This window comes from Rhipicephalus microplus, chromosome 8 (assembly GCF_043290135.1).
Source record: "Rhipicephalus microplus isolate Deutch F79 chromosome 8, USDA_Rmic, whole genome shotgun sequence".
NCBI lineage: Eukaryota > Metazoa > Arthropoda > Arachnida > Ixodida > Ixodidae > Rhipicephalus > Rhipicephalus microplus.
In genome coordinates, this window is record NC_134707.1 from 72,438,974 (window position 1) to 72,456,331 (window position 17,358).

General features: G+C 41.4%; 1 protein-coding gene across 3 annotated transcripts in view; it reads right to left on the minus strand.

Annotated features, from left to right (window-relative positions):
- Nucleotides 1-1,691: 1,691 nt before the first annotated feature.
- Nucleotides 1,692-17,358, minus strand: part of LOC119165880 (uncharacterized) — a 29,648-nt gene continuing 13,981 nt past the window's right edge. The window contains exons 1-7 of one of the 3 annotated variants that reach the window (XM_075870613.1): nt 16,608-16,725; nt 15,453-15,568; nt 14,196-14,243; nt 11,156-11,209; nt 7,047-7,103; nt 4,471-4,518; nt 1,692-1,921 (exon numbers count right to left, since the gene is read on the minus strand). In XM_075870613.1, coding sequence (XP_075726728.1) covers nt 1,908-1,921; nt 4,471-4,518; nt 7,047-7,103; nt 11,156-11,209; nt 14,196-14,243; nt 15,453-15,555 — 324 coding nt within the window. In that variant the 5' untranslated portion in view covers nt 15,556-15,568; nt 16,608-16,725 and the 3' untranslated portion in view covers nt 1,692-1,907. Of the gene's footprint in view, nt 1,922-4,470; nt 4,519-7,046; nt 7,104-11,155; nt 11,210-14,195; nt 14,244-15,452; nt 15,569-16,607; nt 16,726-17,358 lie in introns of those variants that run through there. The other 2 variants (XM_075870612.1, XM_075870614.1) reach the window with 2 other exon arrangements.

The following is a 17,358-nucleotide window of genomic DNA, read 5'->3' on the forward strand; positions in this document are numbered from 1 at the left end:
GTTGTACCCAAAATTTAGCAAGTCAATCTCAAAATAACCAGACAGTTCACTCACTGCCACCATCCACAAACCCAGCTTACATATATAAATGTGAGGCTACATGTTGAGGGCAGTACAAATTGCCAGATCAACAATAGGCCGAAAATAAGAGTGTGAACATATGTATGCCAAGAGAAAAGTATTAAACTGGAGTTAACCATAAACTGAAGCATTGTTCGCAATTAAATGCAAGTCAAGAATGACTTAGTTTTACAAAGGGCCTGCTACATGTACTGATGTCTATCATAATGTGACGTCAAAGGCAAAGCACCCTTTATCCTGTCCACTGTGGAATTGATATAGTACTTTGATCTTAATATTCGATTTGTGAAAAAAATCTCTAGATCAGTAGGTGACAATTTACTACATATGTATCGAAAGAAAAAACTGACAAGCTGCGTCATTGTGACGCACAAGAGTGGTATGATTGCTCATTATGATATATCTATTTTTATACGCTTAGGCGTTCTATAAGAATTCCCATAATGACTACATATTCAGCCTTAATCATAAGTCATACAAATTTAGGCACTGGAATCCATCGTAGTGCCTTGCGTCACCATGTGCGTTAACCACTGCCCGTACTAAAGCGCAGCATTTGAGGCACACGTGTCCTTATCGCACAAAGGGGGACGCGTGATAACATCATTGCGAGAAATGGCAAGTAACCAGCCACGGACAGCTCCTCCATACAACGAAAAACATCCTTCCACTCAAAAACAAGCAACCAGAATGTGCGGCAAAGAAAAAGAAGAGTGGCTGTGAATGACGCCTGAACATTGGTTTACTCAGCCACGTGTTTCAAAATTATTGCCGATGTTACCAAAGCTTCCAAAACGTGATTTTGGTCAATACAATGGCGTAGTTTTCACAAACATAATAAATGTCCAAGTAAAACATAGTAGGACAGTAATTAAGAGTAACAAACTTATCAACAATGAATTCCTGTAATTGGTGGTTCTGTCAAATGAGAGAACTGAAGTTATTCATCTGAAGAAACCACTGCAGCTTGAAACATAGAAGAAGCAGAATCTAGAAATTACAAACAGACAATAAAACTGAACCAACTGCTAGAGTGAAACCAACACCGAAGCACAAATTATACCAACAAATAGACAACCACGATGACGTCACTGCTAAAATCACCTAATATGGAGTTCTAATTATTCCTGGTTTGTTACGGCGTCTGCATAATCTATTCTGCCTTCGCAAGCGCAACGTGTATACCCACACAACGATGTCGCTTGATGGTTGATAAAACGATCGTCACTGATTCTAAACATCTCTGAAAAACAAGACAGTTGCGCTTGCGGCGATTTGTTTTACGCTGTGCCACTGAATGATGACTCCTGTGGCCAATTTCTCACGCACAAAAACCTCTGAATATCTGGGTGCTAAAATATTTTTAGTCCGAGTTCAAGTGCTCGAACTGCAGTTGACCAAAATAAGAGTCTGTTTAATATTAAACTCTAAACGCTGGCGTTTCAATTGGCGTGAGCTGTACATCGGGCACAGTGAGTAAAACTAACGTTTAGACATAAGGCAGACAAAAGATTATCACACGTATCTAGTAAATTAAGAATACAGCCGCCACAGCCGGGATAACGTACCGCCACCTGCGGGTCAGCACTGACAACTTGCCTCGGGTAGAAAGGCCCACCGCTAGAATATGTTGCAAAATGATAACATCCAGCATGCATTTCTGCAGTTTGTTTGAATTTTATTTTGTGGCACGCTTGTATCTTGAACTGGAAGACATATATTATGATTTCGTCTTCGGAACTGTTGCGTCCTCTGTATCTTCTATTCAGGAATGTTTCAAGTTGAAGTGAGTTTCCCAAATTGCTGGCATGACATTGTGGCGCTCACTACCACCTCGTTCCTAAAAGACAAAGAAGCGTGCAAAAATGATAAGTTAAAAAATTATTTCCATATATAGTACGCTAGCCACATAATTGTTGCCCCCTGGAAACTTGCACATTCTCAAGGCTGAGCTCGCCTCCAAAAGCTTTAATATTGATGCATTCAAACCACACCGTACTTCAAAGTGAATAGGTAATAAAAACTGCCGGCGTTTAGGAGACATTTGCTAAGGGTATGATTTCTCGCTATCCAACCTAAACAAAAACAAATTGAAGTAGAGACAAGTGCTGTAGACAAACAGGTAGATAGATAGACTCAATAGCCGAGATGCGTCCGTCTCATGTGTAAATCACAATTGCAGATACAATGAGTGATGGTTCTGGCCATATTAGTCAAGTTGCTTTTTTTTACTTAGTGTGGGTGGCATATTTGTTGACGATCGTAATCAGGTGAAACATAGGAGGAAAAATAACACGAAGCTTTGATCCGTACATTTAAGGAATGCATTCTCACTTAGAAATCACTCTACCTTCTAACCACTGAAATTTTCGTAAACTATCTTCACTCTGACTTACGTAGGTCTATAAAAAATTATTCACTTTGACTTACGTAGGTCTATGAGAAATTATTCCCCTACGAACACACTCAGCAAAGTACTATTAGCCCAACGCACTAAAAGTTACGGCTTCATATCGGATTGACTGAATCTGAATGAGTGAACTCATTTAGCTAACCAATGAGTGTGAAGGACATGAGACAATTAGCGGTTATGACGATTTTGTCAAATTTATTAAAAGTACTTAGGTCGATGAGGAAGTGCATTGATTATGATTGTACATTGATAATGCAGTAGAATTAAGCTGTTGCACCATTTCATCGGTACACCGCGATATGATTATGTGGGAAGCCTAAATGGAGGACTGTGAAAATTGATTTGTGTTCTTTATCACGCACTCAAATCCAGGTGAGCGTGTGTCTCGTATGTAGCCTCCGTCGACCTTCCGCTGCTGCAGCCAGGATTTGATGCTCAACTGCTAACCTGTCGGTTAGCAGTTGTGCACCATAGGTACTAGACAAGAGAACGGGTGCTATGCTGCAAATTTCTTCACTGTGAAGAGTGGGCATTCATTATTAGAAACAAAATTATCCACCAAGTGTATCAGCTTCAAATGAAACCTACGCAGAGGAAAGTCTTTGCGATGATATAGTGCGCGCCGTCCAGTTAACACCATTGACAGGCGCCCTCAACCTGTTCGGCAGCTATGCGCATATATGCCTGTCTGTTCATGGCGAGAAATGTACGGTGTGCACTACACCATCACGAAGACTTGCCACTCTTCGGGTTTCATTCGGCGTCGATTGTATATCTGTTATATGCTCATTGGTGACTAAGCATATAATAATTGTACTATCGTTGGGCTCACCAGCAGTCCGTGCTTCTATTGTATACGTGTTTCGTCTAGTGGCATAAATATTGGAAACAGTACTTTTTTACATTTTTAGTGTCTACGGTTGAAAGACAACCTGGTATGGTAGTTTAGTGGGTATTGTACTTTGAGTTGTGATAAGAACGGCGTGGCATGCCATCTCAACCACATTTAGATAAAGGCGAAGTGCTGGATTGGCACGTATTTTGAAGTATACATTAAAGAGCATATGGTAGTCGATATTTTAAGAGCCCATTAATTCGGCGTTCCACGTATTTATATACTGGTTGCGGGACCACAACAAATAGCATTATAAGAAAGTCAACAGAAACTGAGGGATCACTTAGCAAGCGTTCTTAGTATCGCAAAAAAAATCAGGAGATCATAAAGCTCCATCTTTAGGAGTTGAACGTGATATCCATATCTCGTTCCTAGTGCGTACACCCCGTGCATGAAACCTTTTCGAATTTGCTTTGCACACACTACGCGGCTTTAAAGCAACAGGCGCAGTAGCGTGTGTGCCTTTTGTTGTGAGGTTCTGGCTGTCAACCATGGAGCTATTATGATAATCACGTATTTTGGCGCCCGTTGGCAATGGATGTTTGCACCACGCAATACACCTGCAGTATTTAATGTTGCATTGGGAAGAATATATACAGGACGCGTATGTTTGTGGAGCAAAAAGCTACTTTTACGGCATTTTTAGGCAGAGGAAGTTCTTTTTCACTGTTTTAATTTCATACAATAAAGAAAGAAGCAGAGGCGTGGTCGCGTAATAGAACATTCACTTGCCACGCAAACGACCCCGGCTCAATTTCGACGTGGACCCAAACAATCCTGGTTTGGTCCCTACTCTGCTTCAGGAATAATTTGTTTATTTTCATCGTTTATTTATTTTATTTACATTGTTCTCAATTTTTTGGTCACGCATAGGATGATGATGATGAACGATGAGGACGTCGCAATTTCGGAGAAACGATTTATTTCACGCCATCATGGTAAACTTAAGTGGACCAGAATAGTCTAACCAAGGGTTGCTGCTTCGCAGGTCATATCCACCATGTTTCGAACGAATGAAATGAATTGAACGAATTACCAGATTGTTAATATCAAAGTGTAGCATGAAATGCACTCAACCTACCTTGCCACTGTTGCAGTGTAACACTTGCTGATCGTTTGCGTGTTTTCCCTGTAATATAGGAAGTGAAATACACAGCAAGACATTTAGAAAGCTTAATATTAATTTAATAGTCTACAAACGTGGTACAATGGGGTGACCAAATGGTGCGCCCCAGATTCAACACAGCCAGGAAAAGTAGATAAAAATTTCAAGCACCGTGACGCTTAGGCAAAATGTGTAGATACAAAATGATAGAAATCTGAACATTAGAGCTGCTGCACGTCAGCGAGCTTCAATGGTGTCATGCATAAGTGTGCTGAATGAGATAAAATGGAAATGCAGTACTACAGTCATGCAAGGGATATCATGAAGTGAAGGGAAACAACTTTTAGCTGTGGGCAGAAGGGACTGGCTCTAGATTGTAACGTCGACTCAGAACAAATTTTTGTTCGAGAGAGTGATTGATTGATATGTGGTTTAACGTCCCAAAATGACGATGTGGTTATGAGGGACGCCTTAGCGGAGGGCTCCGGAAAATTTGACCACCTGGAGTTCTTTAACGTGCACCTAAATCTGGGCATAATGGCCTATAACATTTTGGCCTCCATCGGAAATGCAGCCACCGCAGCCGGGATTCAATCCCGCGACCTGCGGGTCAGCAGCCGAGTTCCTTAGCCAATAGACAACCGCGACGGGGCCGTTCGGGGGAGTAGCTAGGTCTAGTTGCAATATTGAAGGTTAAGGTTATTTAGATTAAATGCCTGGAAATTTATGCGAATATATTAGATTGACTCGGGCAAGGTGTCATCTCTGAATGTTTATCAGGCTACTTTTTTATGGTGGTGCAACAGAGCCCTTGTATTACAAGAGTAAACATTTATTTTTCTTTCTTACACATGTGCCACAATATTACATACGCAACTCGCTGTGCACTATTTGCGTTGTTATTTACGGCAAAGTAAACATGTACCCATTGCCTGTGTATGTAGTAACCAGAGAAATGTGCCTGAACTGCGAACTTCAAATTCTGACAGACCTCAATGCAACGCAATATATCACTGCTTTCTTATGGCATGCTGCATGCTCTTTCTGGTAGAATGTGATACATCCATCATTTCGGCACACATATATGAGAAAGCATCCACCAAACTGGGTGCCTCTGTCATGACACCTTATCTTGACAGTTACATTTACAATTCAACAATAATTCAAGTTGTGAGGGGGCAAAACATTAACGTGAGAAAATATACGTTCCGGTGCTAAGCACAAGCAAGTAAAGAGTTAACACCTCTTGATGAAATAAAAAGCCGCGAGGCCAGAAATTCTTATCACATTTATTAACAAACTCATAACAACAGCATATTTCTACACTATTTTTGTTGCTTTACGCTGCATTAAGTTTTCAGTGTGATGGTTGCTTGCACAGAAATTTAGGTGAGTGTGTACGAGTTCATGAAAGCACTGAGCTCATGCTTAGTCTTTTTTGAGTACTTTGCCTGTTTTCAGCTCCTAGGAACCTTCGTGCATGATAGCTTGATTGCCACCGACAAACGCGTCTTTAAACGTCAGAGTTTCATTCCAAGAAGTCACAAGCATTTCTTTTTCCACAATTGCCTATTGCCCTAAAGCTTATTTTATTTGTGAATTTCAGTTGCTAGCAGACTATACAAATTGGTATGATCTGTTCACTAAATGTGTAAATGAACGGGTAGTACATAGTAAGAGGCAGAAGCATTAGTCATATTTTGTTTTGAAACAGAAATACAATACAATACAACAGAAATACAATAGAGACTTTCAAAAATTACACACCTAACTTTACGTGGAAACGGTACAGTTGGCGCAAAAGGCTGAATGTTTTCTAGGTTTGGCAGATTAGCACAACAAACGGTGCAGTGAACGAACCGGACACAGCACTGTGTAGTTTTCTTCGACCGTATTCCCGTGTTCTGGTGGGAGGACCTTTTTTTTGGAGGGGGGTGGGGACGTCGTCCGGCATGAATGTCTTCATCCTCTCATTCCGAAGTGTAATTTTTCTTTTTTTTCACTTGAATGTAAATGATTCATTCATTCATTCATTCACTCATTATTCATGTTGTTTGCACTGTTCAGCCACAATGCTCTTGAACAAGGTCACGCACCTAAGACACCATGTGCGCTCACTGGATATGGTAGGTAATTGCCATAAACTTTGGGTCCTTGAGTTGTGTTAAATGGAGTGCACGTTTAAAGTGCGCGCCGTTTCAAAGGGCACGTTAAGGAATTAGGGCAGCTTTAGGGAACGCCGATTCACAGCGTGTAAGGTACAGTGGTTACAACTGACGTGCATGATAAAGCTAGCGTCATGCAGTTTTATTATTTGCACGATGACGCTCTGCGTTGTGTTGTAGAAGGCATTTAGGCACGGTAGCAACGCATAACATGAAGATGTCTGATCAAACTGCCTGCTCTTGAAATGCAAGAAAACGCTAAGGGAACCAGGATGGCCTAAATAAACTTTGCTGTTTTCTATTTCCTCGCAATTTTTTGCAGTTCTCCTTAGTATATCCCGAAAAGTTTTTGGTTTTTTAGCGGTTTTATGGGAGAAAGATACGCACTGTTAAATGGGTTATATGAATGTGACTGAGGTATTACTGCACGTTCGAACTCGGCTCCTGCAACAAAATGAGATGAACATATTCATTTTCAAAAAATTTATCAGTTTAGTGCACTTACTGACCTAACGCTGTTCGTACATGAATGTAGTCAAAACGTGGCAGGCAACTGCTCGTACGTACTATGAAGATTAACCAAAAAAGTAAGACAACTAAGTTTGATATATGGTACCAGTTCTTGCTCTGTACCACTGATTGATTGATTTGATTGATTTGTGAGGTTTAACGTCCCAAAACTACGATTTGATTATGAGAGACGCCGTAGTTGAGAGCTCAGGAAATTTTGACCACCTGGGGTTCTTTAACGTGCACCCAAGTCTGAGTACACGGGCCTACAACACATCGCCTCCTCTGTCCACTTACACTTCAGTAGCGTGAACACCGACAAGTGGCTCAAACCAAACTGCGTGCTATCACAAATGGTCATACTGGTTGAGTGAAAAAAAGATATCGCTGGTGCACCTCTTTATAGAAATAATGAGCCAAATGTTTTTTTTTTACATTACCAACAGTAACACGAAAAATACGAAAACAATTTGGCTAATCCCGCGCTGAAAGGGCAGCGCAAAAACACGGGGAAAAAAAGGACAGTTGAGACAAAGACCGCTCTTTAGCTCTACTGTCCTTTTTTCTCCCGTGTTTTTGCACTGCCCTGTCTAAGTGAGTACTATTAACCAGCTAGCCCAAACCAAGGTACTTTTCTTATGCCGCGTACCATGCGAGTTCATGTTCCGCGAAGCATGCGGCAAGAAATAAGCTGCGGTGTAATTTTTTTAAGGAAATGTTGCAAAATGATTCTAACAATATGTATCTATTCATTGATTGATCAATATGTGGGGTTTAACGTCCCAAAGCCACCATATGATTATGAGAGACGCCGTAGTGGAGGCCTGCGGAAATTTCGACCACTTGTGGTTTTTAACGTGCACCCAAATCTGAGCACACGGGTCTACAACATTTCCGCCTCCGTCGGAAATGCAGCCGCCGCAGCCGGTATTCCAACCCGTGACTTGCTGGTCAGCAGCCGAGTACCTTAGCCACTAGACCACCGCGGCGGGGCCTAACGATATGTATAAAAGTTATGTGGACGCACTTGGGTTCAACTGTATCATGTGGTATTCAACTTGTTCATAGTTACAAAACGATGCCAACAGGGCACTGGGGTTTGCGAAAAACAGAATTGGCAAGCTGGCTTGCAGCGTTTTTATTTCTCCCATAATGACCGAGGATGCCTGCACGTTACATTTTCCCCTGCGAATGTGTGGAAGGGTCCTCGGCAATTCATGAAGTAGCTCATCATTACCCACACCATCGATCACCAGAAGCTGAACAGAAGTTTATTAAAGTTGACAGCTGGGCTCTTGTCCCTGTTTTCCATGCCGTAAAATGCACTACTTAACCTACGGCAAATGGAGCTCGTCAGAACTCTTTATCGCATTTGTTTGTTATAGCGGTAACGACGACCGATGCGTAGGGAAGAACTAGGTACAATACTACTGTTGGAAATTCTCAATTTTTGCCGCAAAGGAATGACCAATGATTCCTCCTATCGTGGACGTGTTACCGGGGTCTGTGGGGCCGTGTCCACATAGAATACGTATGTTATGTAGTGCAACGACCAAGCGTGAAAGGAAATAGAGATAGCATTGCGGCGTTCTAGTGTGCAAAGGGCACCGCATACATGAATTGGAATGTTGATAGACCACGTGCTGGCTGTTTGCTTGAGCAAGCTTTGCCAAGTTGGCCTTTGTTTGTGGTGAACTAAGATTATGTTCACTTTGGTATTTATATAAAGAATTCGACGCTATTTTATGAACTAAATATGAACTGCAAGAACGTAGTGCCTATACTACAACAATGACTCAGCCGTTGCATAACACTCAATGAGGCATCATGATAAGCAATGATTACAATGCGCGAGATCTAACAAAATTTTAAATGTCTATGTTAAGTGTCACCGTGTTGATTAGGGCTGCTATTAAGCTGTGATGGATACCCGCTATGTCGTAAGCGGGTATTTGCCTCACGTGAGTGAGTAAAGGAGTTACATGATATGCACAGCAATCTATTTGGCGTTATTTACGTGGTAGCGGTAACAAGTTAGTTTCTCAAAACGTTTGGTGTGGGCATCGGCGTTGCCGTGGGCATGGTTCCTTGTGAATAAAAGAGCATCTTCTGTAAGAAGGACAAAAATATGAAAATAAGAAAAATAGAAGTAGATCAAAGTACAAGGCGAGAATCGCACTTACGCCTTCGGCGTGGTAAGGAGCAACATGTTTTTCGCAGGGTCACGCGTTTGCTCTAAGCTAATTTGGAAAAACGTTGTTTAAAATATTTCTGTCCGGAAAAAAGTTTTCTTAACGCACAATATATTGCGTCATAGAATTCCATAATAACACAAGGCGTCAATCATGTGCCTTGCTCAGTGAACGGCTGGTTTAAAGCCGTGTGCACAGTACAAAATATGTAGCTACGCAAGTGCACGCGGTGGTCAGCAAAAGAAGCTATCATGACTTAGTGGTCATCTCGGAACTGCACATCCAGGAGACATCATAGGACAGTTGGAAACCAACAACGTTTTGCGCAAAAACGTTCGTTTAATTGCAACATAATTTAAGGCTACGCTTGGCACCCGGTTAAGCTATCACTTTGATCCCTTGAAGGCGAAATGCAAGCATAGTCCCACTAGTCATGTGGTGGTTAGCAAGCCATAATCGCCATACAATATTTTAAAGCTATCCCAGTTTTAGTGTATTGCAATTTATGAAGATGGGAAAGAGAGCACTCAGGCATAGGCGAATAGATAGATAGATAGACAGATAGATAGATAGATAGATAGATAGATAGATAGATAGATAGATAGATAGATAGATAGATAGATAGATAGATAGATAGATAGATAGATAGATAGATAGATAGATAGATAGATAGATAAATAGATAGATACCGGAATTCTCCTCTTGCTCTATCAACTGTTTAATGGAATTCACTGTCATCTAGCAATGCCACTATCAACAAACTTCAGTATTTTCAATTAGCGCTCCACTCTTTTCTCGAGCGTGATAACACTTTTCAATAGATCACTTAATCGTATTTTATACTGATCTTTGATTGTGTTCATTTGTGAAATGTTATTGGCTCTGCATTATATTTCTAGTTTTCCTTTTCAATTGCTGTATTCCTGAAATGTGGTTGTATTTTATTCGTGATTAGTTCCCCCCACCCCTATATAATGCCCTCCGGACACTTCAATAAATAAATAAACTAGATAAAAGAATAAACAACGTGCCTCAGCTTCGCTCAAAATTATTCGGACATCCTATGAACAGTGCGTGTGTGCCATAGGGTTATGAAGTTCAGAGCCCTTCCCCGTTAATTTTAGTGTACACGTCGCAAGCAATCAGCGAAACTTTGTTTAAAATATAAAATATGACCAGCTAAATGAAATTGTAAAAGAAGCATTACTTTGGGAACTTTCTTACTTCATGAAAATGAAATATCTGGCCTTGATGCGCATTTGTTTGAGGTACACACCCTATCAAAAATAACGATAGAGTAGTTAACAGCTAAACAAGGACTATCAGCGACCAGGTGTCGTCCAGTATTCAAGCGTTTGGATCAAATGTTGTGAATAGGTAATGACAATTTATGTTTTTTTTGTTTTCTTACGAATGTCATACAATTAGTATTATAGCGAGAATTGCGGACTGTATAAATTCTGAAGTCGCCATTGTGTAGAGAACTTTCAAGGGCAAGTTCCGCGTAAGGGAAACGTACATTCAATTTTTAGGGCTTTTCAGTACAGACGCTGTGAAGTGAGGCCCTCGAAACTTGTGTTCACGAATATGTTACTCTCGGCATCTGGACAAGTTAGTATTTTGCAATTAGCTTCTGAAATTGACTACGAGCTAACTTTGGTGGAATACTGAGCTCATAAAAATGCCTTTAGCGACGGTCGATGGCATGCAGTTGGCATGTATGATCGTGGAATTGAATGAAATATACTAAGTGAAAAACACTTTCTTATGTTTATATGCACGGAAGATACGTACCTCTCCCACGATGCCGATACGCCGGTGAGCTCATTGTTTGGCCGTGTCGTGGGTCTTTGAGATAATAAATTGAGTATTACACATCAGTAATTGCCTATTCTACTTAACACCTAAAAACTTCAGATACCTGTTGCAATCAAAGCGAAACAAATAAAAAATACAGTAAGCCATAACTGCACTTAAGCGCAAAGAAGCATCGATTACCATCACATTTTTCTGTAATAACGTAACCGAACTAGGAATGGTGAACAAGAGTGAAGAAAGCCTAAAAAACAGGGCACTTCATTTGGGTGTACTAGTTCCCGGCCATTGAAAAATCAACTTACAAGCAATTTACTCTGTACACAGATAAAGTTAAGAATAGTTTTTCACTCTAGAGTAGTTTGTGCAACGCAAGAAGCATAAAAATAACCTAAATGGATAGCGTTTCTGTGTTAGTTTCAAAATAATCTCCATTATTCACGAGGCGTGCACAGTTTTAAACTATAAAAATTCAGAAGAACTGGCATATCTCCCTATTTTGAGATTCTTCCTTCGTGATTGTGGTTATACGTACGACGAATTAGTTACATAAAGCGCGCGTCACATTGCATTGCTATAATAACTACGCATGCAAGAAAATCGTGAATTACAAGAAAGGTTAAAAGAATATAAGGAAATCATAGCAACAAGTAGGAAACGTGACGTTCTAAAGGTTATTTAGCTCGCATACGCAGGTGCAACCCACAAATGAACTCATGGTGGGCCAAACATTTTTCGCATTGCGATGAAGAGCAGCCACACTTCTTTCAGTTGCTGTTTTCAGTTTTCCGGATGCGGTCTACTTGAACATTGCCCGGTAGGGTTGTGGTAATGAGCATGTTGCAGTGAGAATTAGTGGCCTGGTGAACGAAAGTGCGAAGGTCTCCGCGGTGTCCACTGAGGTTCTGGGATGTAGTCCGCTATGTTGTGTGATTAATCAACGTTGGTGGACGTGTGCGTTCACGGAAAAGCCACGCAGTTCTGTATCACGTTAATGGCAGTGACAATAGCTTGGGCAAATTTCCCCACAGTGTTAGCACCGCGGATGAGATGGTTAAGGGCGTACCACGCGTCGCTGTTCAGTGGTGCGCAGCGGTGCCCGGCAGGTGGAAGAGGTGGTGTTGACGGCGGTGGTGGGAGTTGATGACGAAAATATGGAGGTCCAGTGTTTTGACGTGGTCGTTAGGGTTGGATGCGACGGCAAACAGTGACCTTGTTGGTGGCTCTGTATGCTGTAGCTTCGCTGGGTAAGCATTGCCCAGTAAAAACTCATTGTCTTCTAGTGGTTACTGCATCTAGTGACGAGTTGTTGGTGTCTTTGACCTCAACAGAAGCTTCGTGACCGGAGCAAAAAACGTACTTTTTATCGACCGCAAAAGTTGGCGGAATCTGGAGCGCGTGGTGGAATGATGCCAAACTGTGTTTCTGCGCCACGTACAGTCCTGCGGCGTAGCGTTTGCGACTATCAGCCACTACCTCCGAGATTAAAATCGGGAATGCTGGTTTACCTTGAATAGATTTACCAGAGCCCAGACTCAGACCGTTTGTTTTACCAACATGGAAGCTCTGATCATCATTAGCACATCCACAGAATTGCCAAACACATAATGCCACTGGAGTATTGGGCAATTCTACGGCACGAAACAAGCAAATAATTGTTCGAAGACTTGGCGGTAAAAACATCGGCCAGTAACTATTTGGACAATTGCGTCTTCTGTCTTGAATATTTGTGACTGGCGGAAAGCTGCTGAGTTAGTGAAATGCTCTTTCGGCCATCGCGGCTAGTGAAAGCGTCAGTAATACATTCCAGCTGAGAACACCCGACGAGACAGAGTGATTGATATGTTGAAGTGTACCGTCTTGTGACATGCCGATGCCGAAGGTGATGAGCATGGTGCAAAACCACGGCGGACAATGGCGATGAGCTCAGCTATTCCAAGGAGAAAAGATCGCTGGCGACAAAGAAGGGAATGACCAGGGCAGCCATTTTATCATCACAAAGGCAGAGGGGAACAGAGAGTAGCCTGTCGATCACGTGTTGGACAGCACTGAGCCGAGAGCACACCAGGAAGATCACGATTATAATCGTGCGTGAGACATACACACTCAGCACTTGATTTTTTTTATATCAGGATTTGCAGGGCAGCTTAGGTAGCTCTTTTGGTTATTCTTAGTCCTCGCGTGAATGCGTGGCTGGAATGTACCTAAAATACTCTCGTTGTAACACTTATCTGAATAAGGTACCAGTGGAGGCACTAAATAAACAATACCTTATCTATTAGTTTATTTTTTTAGTTACTTGCGACTGACTTGCTGCTTCAGGACAGAGTGATAATGAATAGTGGTTTTTTTAAGTTTGTGCTTTTGAAATGTTATTTTATTGTTGATTTTTCATAGTTTCCACTCACATTGTCCCATGTGAAGTATTTTTCTTGAAAGCTATCTTTTAAATACATGGAAATGCTATTCTTGCCTTCTTTGAGTGCAAAGCCTGCCTCTTTTTAGAATGTTCCTAACGGATATTGTGTGCTATGACGAGCATTTCTCGTTTACTGGCACAGAGCTTTACCTTCTGTGTAATCTCGCGGTAGGAATAGCGCCTTATTGTAGTGTACGAGCACAAAAGAAGTAGTAGCAATTGATGCTCTTGAAGCTGGAAGATATTGCAGATCCGTACGTCACATTTTGGTCAGCACATCAGCAACAATCATGGCCTAAATGTCCCTGACAACTGTACAGTGCTCACATGACGCATCATGACTGAAGCCTTCGAAATGCAAATAACTTGTTTTTTCTGCCCTCTGTAACGTAAACATGACATCCCTGCATGAAGTCTCATCAAAGCAATATTTACTATAAGAGTCCTGTATATACCGGCACAATATGTCATCTCGATCTGTTATCAAGCACAGGCTAATACACTTCCATTTGAGAAGTCGTGTCCCATAATGTGAATACAGTGCATACAGATAGGCTTTATATATACCACCTATGACGTCAACACAAAAATAATACGTACCCCAAGCATTGGCATTCATAAAAATAAACTCAGATGTCGCATCTTGCCCTGTCAAATACAAAGTTGTAAAAAAGACCTGTATGAAATTTTCAGTATGCGAATTTAAAAAAACTTTAACGATAGCCTAGACGATATATATCTGCATGCTGTGATACCAGTATTACTTCGTTTCGCGCTGGTGATTTTGTTCCCGAGCCCCCGTTCGCAACAGTGGAGTGAGAAGATTTGGTGAATGGGTTTGCCACTTGAGGGACCGTTTGTTAGTACGACAATAGAGTATTCGTAAGAACAATGAATATAGTAAAAGACTGTTACATGCATCTCTTGTTTTGTTTTGTTTTGGTTTGTATAACTTACCTATAGCAGTTCCAGTCCCTAGACTTTTGCTGAATCTTGTAACTTTGCACGTGTCATGCCATCAGTAGTACTGTTGTAATCACAATATTTTTGTCACTCAAAGAGGCAGTGGTTAAGGAATACGACGCCTGCAGCAAGACGTTATCTTTCGTGTCATCGCATAGCTAGCGGTCTAATTTGTTTATATCACTTTTATTCCTATGCGAGAATATAGTGAAGGGATGTGTAAATTTTGACGGCTCGTTTTCTTTGTGAGACACAACATTATTCAGAACAGACAGTACTGCAGAAAAATTGTAGCTGATGTAACTGGAAGTATTTAAAAATAAGGGGGGAGAAAGAATGTTGAACGAAGAAACAACTTGACGCTGGCGAACTTGGAATAACGCGCCCGATGCTGCACCTGTCAGCTACGGTGGCGGTCATCGTCTCGTTTATATTATGAAGAATATGTGTGTACTTAAAGTGGAAGCGTAAACCAGTGCCTCCAGTAGCCACTACTTTTAATATGGATTACTTTTTTTTGCCTCTTTGTGTGAGGTAGCACACAATCCTATTGAAAGCTGGCAGCTGATCAAGAATTTCTTGTATCCTACCACAAGGCATCAAGTCACCTAAAATGAGCTCCTCGCTTAGAATGTAGAAAAATGTTAATTGGTTTAAAGGGTTCAATTTTTAGTAGACATATGGCTCAGGACCATTCATTTTTACCATGCACATTACATTACAGTTACTTCCACTAGCATTCCTTATATACTTTACTTTGCTATATTGCGTGTTAGTTCTCATTGATAATGCGACATAATAAAATACAATGAGAAGTTCCAATAATATTGCGTATGTTACATGCAATGTGAGCTTTGCTAGTACACACACACAAAAAAAAACGATAATACGTACACCCCCTGCGGCGTCTTAGGGAAACTGCCGAAGTGCATTCCAACGTGAGGAGATATACAAATAAGCCCCAAAACAATAAACTGAATCTGTGAAAGATCTTCATTTGTTTCTGTTTTCTGAAATAGAAGCCAGATCATGATAACATTTGCAAGCTCTTATATTCTTGCGAAAACGACTTGAACCAATCACAGGCTTCGCCTCTTTATTACTCTCTGCGTTTATTTGTCATGTTGGCTTTGAATTTTGTTGCTGTTTCACAAAGCTTGCTTTAACAATGACTAGTTGAGCCTCTTGAACAATACTTTATTCACAGTTTAAGTTTGGCTTTCCAGTTAGACCACTGCCCTGGCCAGGAACCCAATTACAGCAGTAGTAGTCGGAAAAAAATAGGGAAATCTTGATATAAATACTAGAAAACCAGTACTACGTTTTAAAGACTATCCACTCGTACATAAAACATTTGAGTACATTTAAGTCATGAATCCGCTGAAGTGGCCGACTACGCTAAAAACTAAATCAACCACTGCAAAATTACTGTGTTGGCAAGGCGACGCGAGTCTTTTTTCAGTGAAGTCATAATTCATAATTTATTTGCGGAAACATGACCTAACATCAGCACGGTGCACTGTAAGCACTGCGAAATTACTGTTTTGCCATGGCGACACAGTATTGTTTCAGTTAAGTTATCATTCATAATTTATTTGCAGAAACACGACCTAAAATCAGCACGGTGCAGTTTGTAAGATATTCTCGTCACCATAATATGCACATGGCGTACTTCTGTGTATCAGCAGTACGAATAAAGGGTTAATTAATCAGGCATGTGTCAGCATACAGATGCTCAAATAATATGGCAAGTGCTCATCCCGCAGTTTATATTTAACTTCCTTGTCGCTTTCAGTGTCAGAAGCGCGTTTCAACAGCTCATTTTTTATAGGAAAGCACCGATTGTCTCAACATAATGCAACAGTTGGCACCTGTCTCCTGAAAATAGTGCCCACCTTTCTCTTAGCTTAGTCGTCATGTCTCATGCGTGCTTACAAAAAACACCCTACATTCGGCCTAACAGTAAATCGATAGTTTTGCCACTAAGGCGGGGCTATGAGTGTGATGGCAAGAAGGGAGAATTTTACACGTATATCGACAAGCACATACCTGTAGCACACCACTGCAGCGGAAAGATGGACGCTCAAAAACCCTGTAAGGGCATACACAGGACAAGGATGCACTAACAACTGTCACTGTTGTTACGTCTTTTTGTTTGAGTGGCACGCTGCAAGTGAACACAATGCACAAGTAGACGTTGATTCATATTTATTTGAGATCTAAAGCATTTTATGGGGGGGGGGTGGCATGTCCTTCCGTGCTTCACTCTGGCAGCGTCCGCACCCCTACTGCTTATGCGCGTCCCCTTTCTCTCTTCTCTATTACACTCCCCCCACTTTATCTTCTAGGAATCATCTACTCTACGCAGCGGTACGAACGGTGGGTGGTAAGACACTTGCATACCTCGTTGGGGTTGGCATGGTAGTTGCGTGGTTTAAAATGAGACAGTGCGCGCGCTTCCTCCTCTCATTGGCATTGCCACGATAAGCGCCAGCGTAAACGCCACCGCCAATGTTAGAGTTAGTGACAGCATAAGCTCTCAATATACTACACGATCGCACGCTCAAGCGAACCGTCTCCCCACTGCTTCGCATCCATATGAGGTCTTATCGTTCAATCTGCAGAACGCGGAAAAACCCTTTGCTTCTACTGCCACATAGTGTCGTCTGACGCAATGCAAATTGGTGCAATCCTGAATTGGTCCACAAGGCGGTCCGAATTCGAAATTGAAAGAAAATGTGGAAGCGTTCTGTGATGTAACACGTGATGAAGCTCCTCCTTGGTGTCTTCGTACTACTAG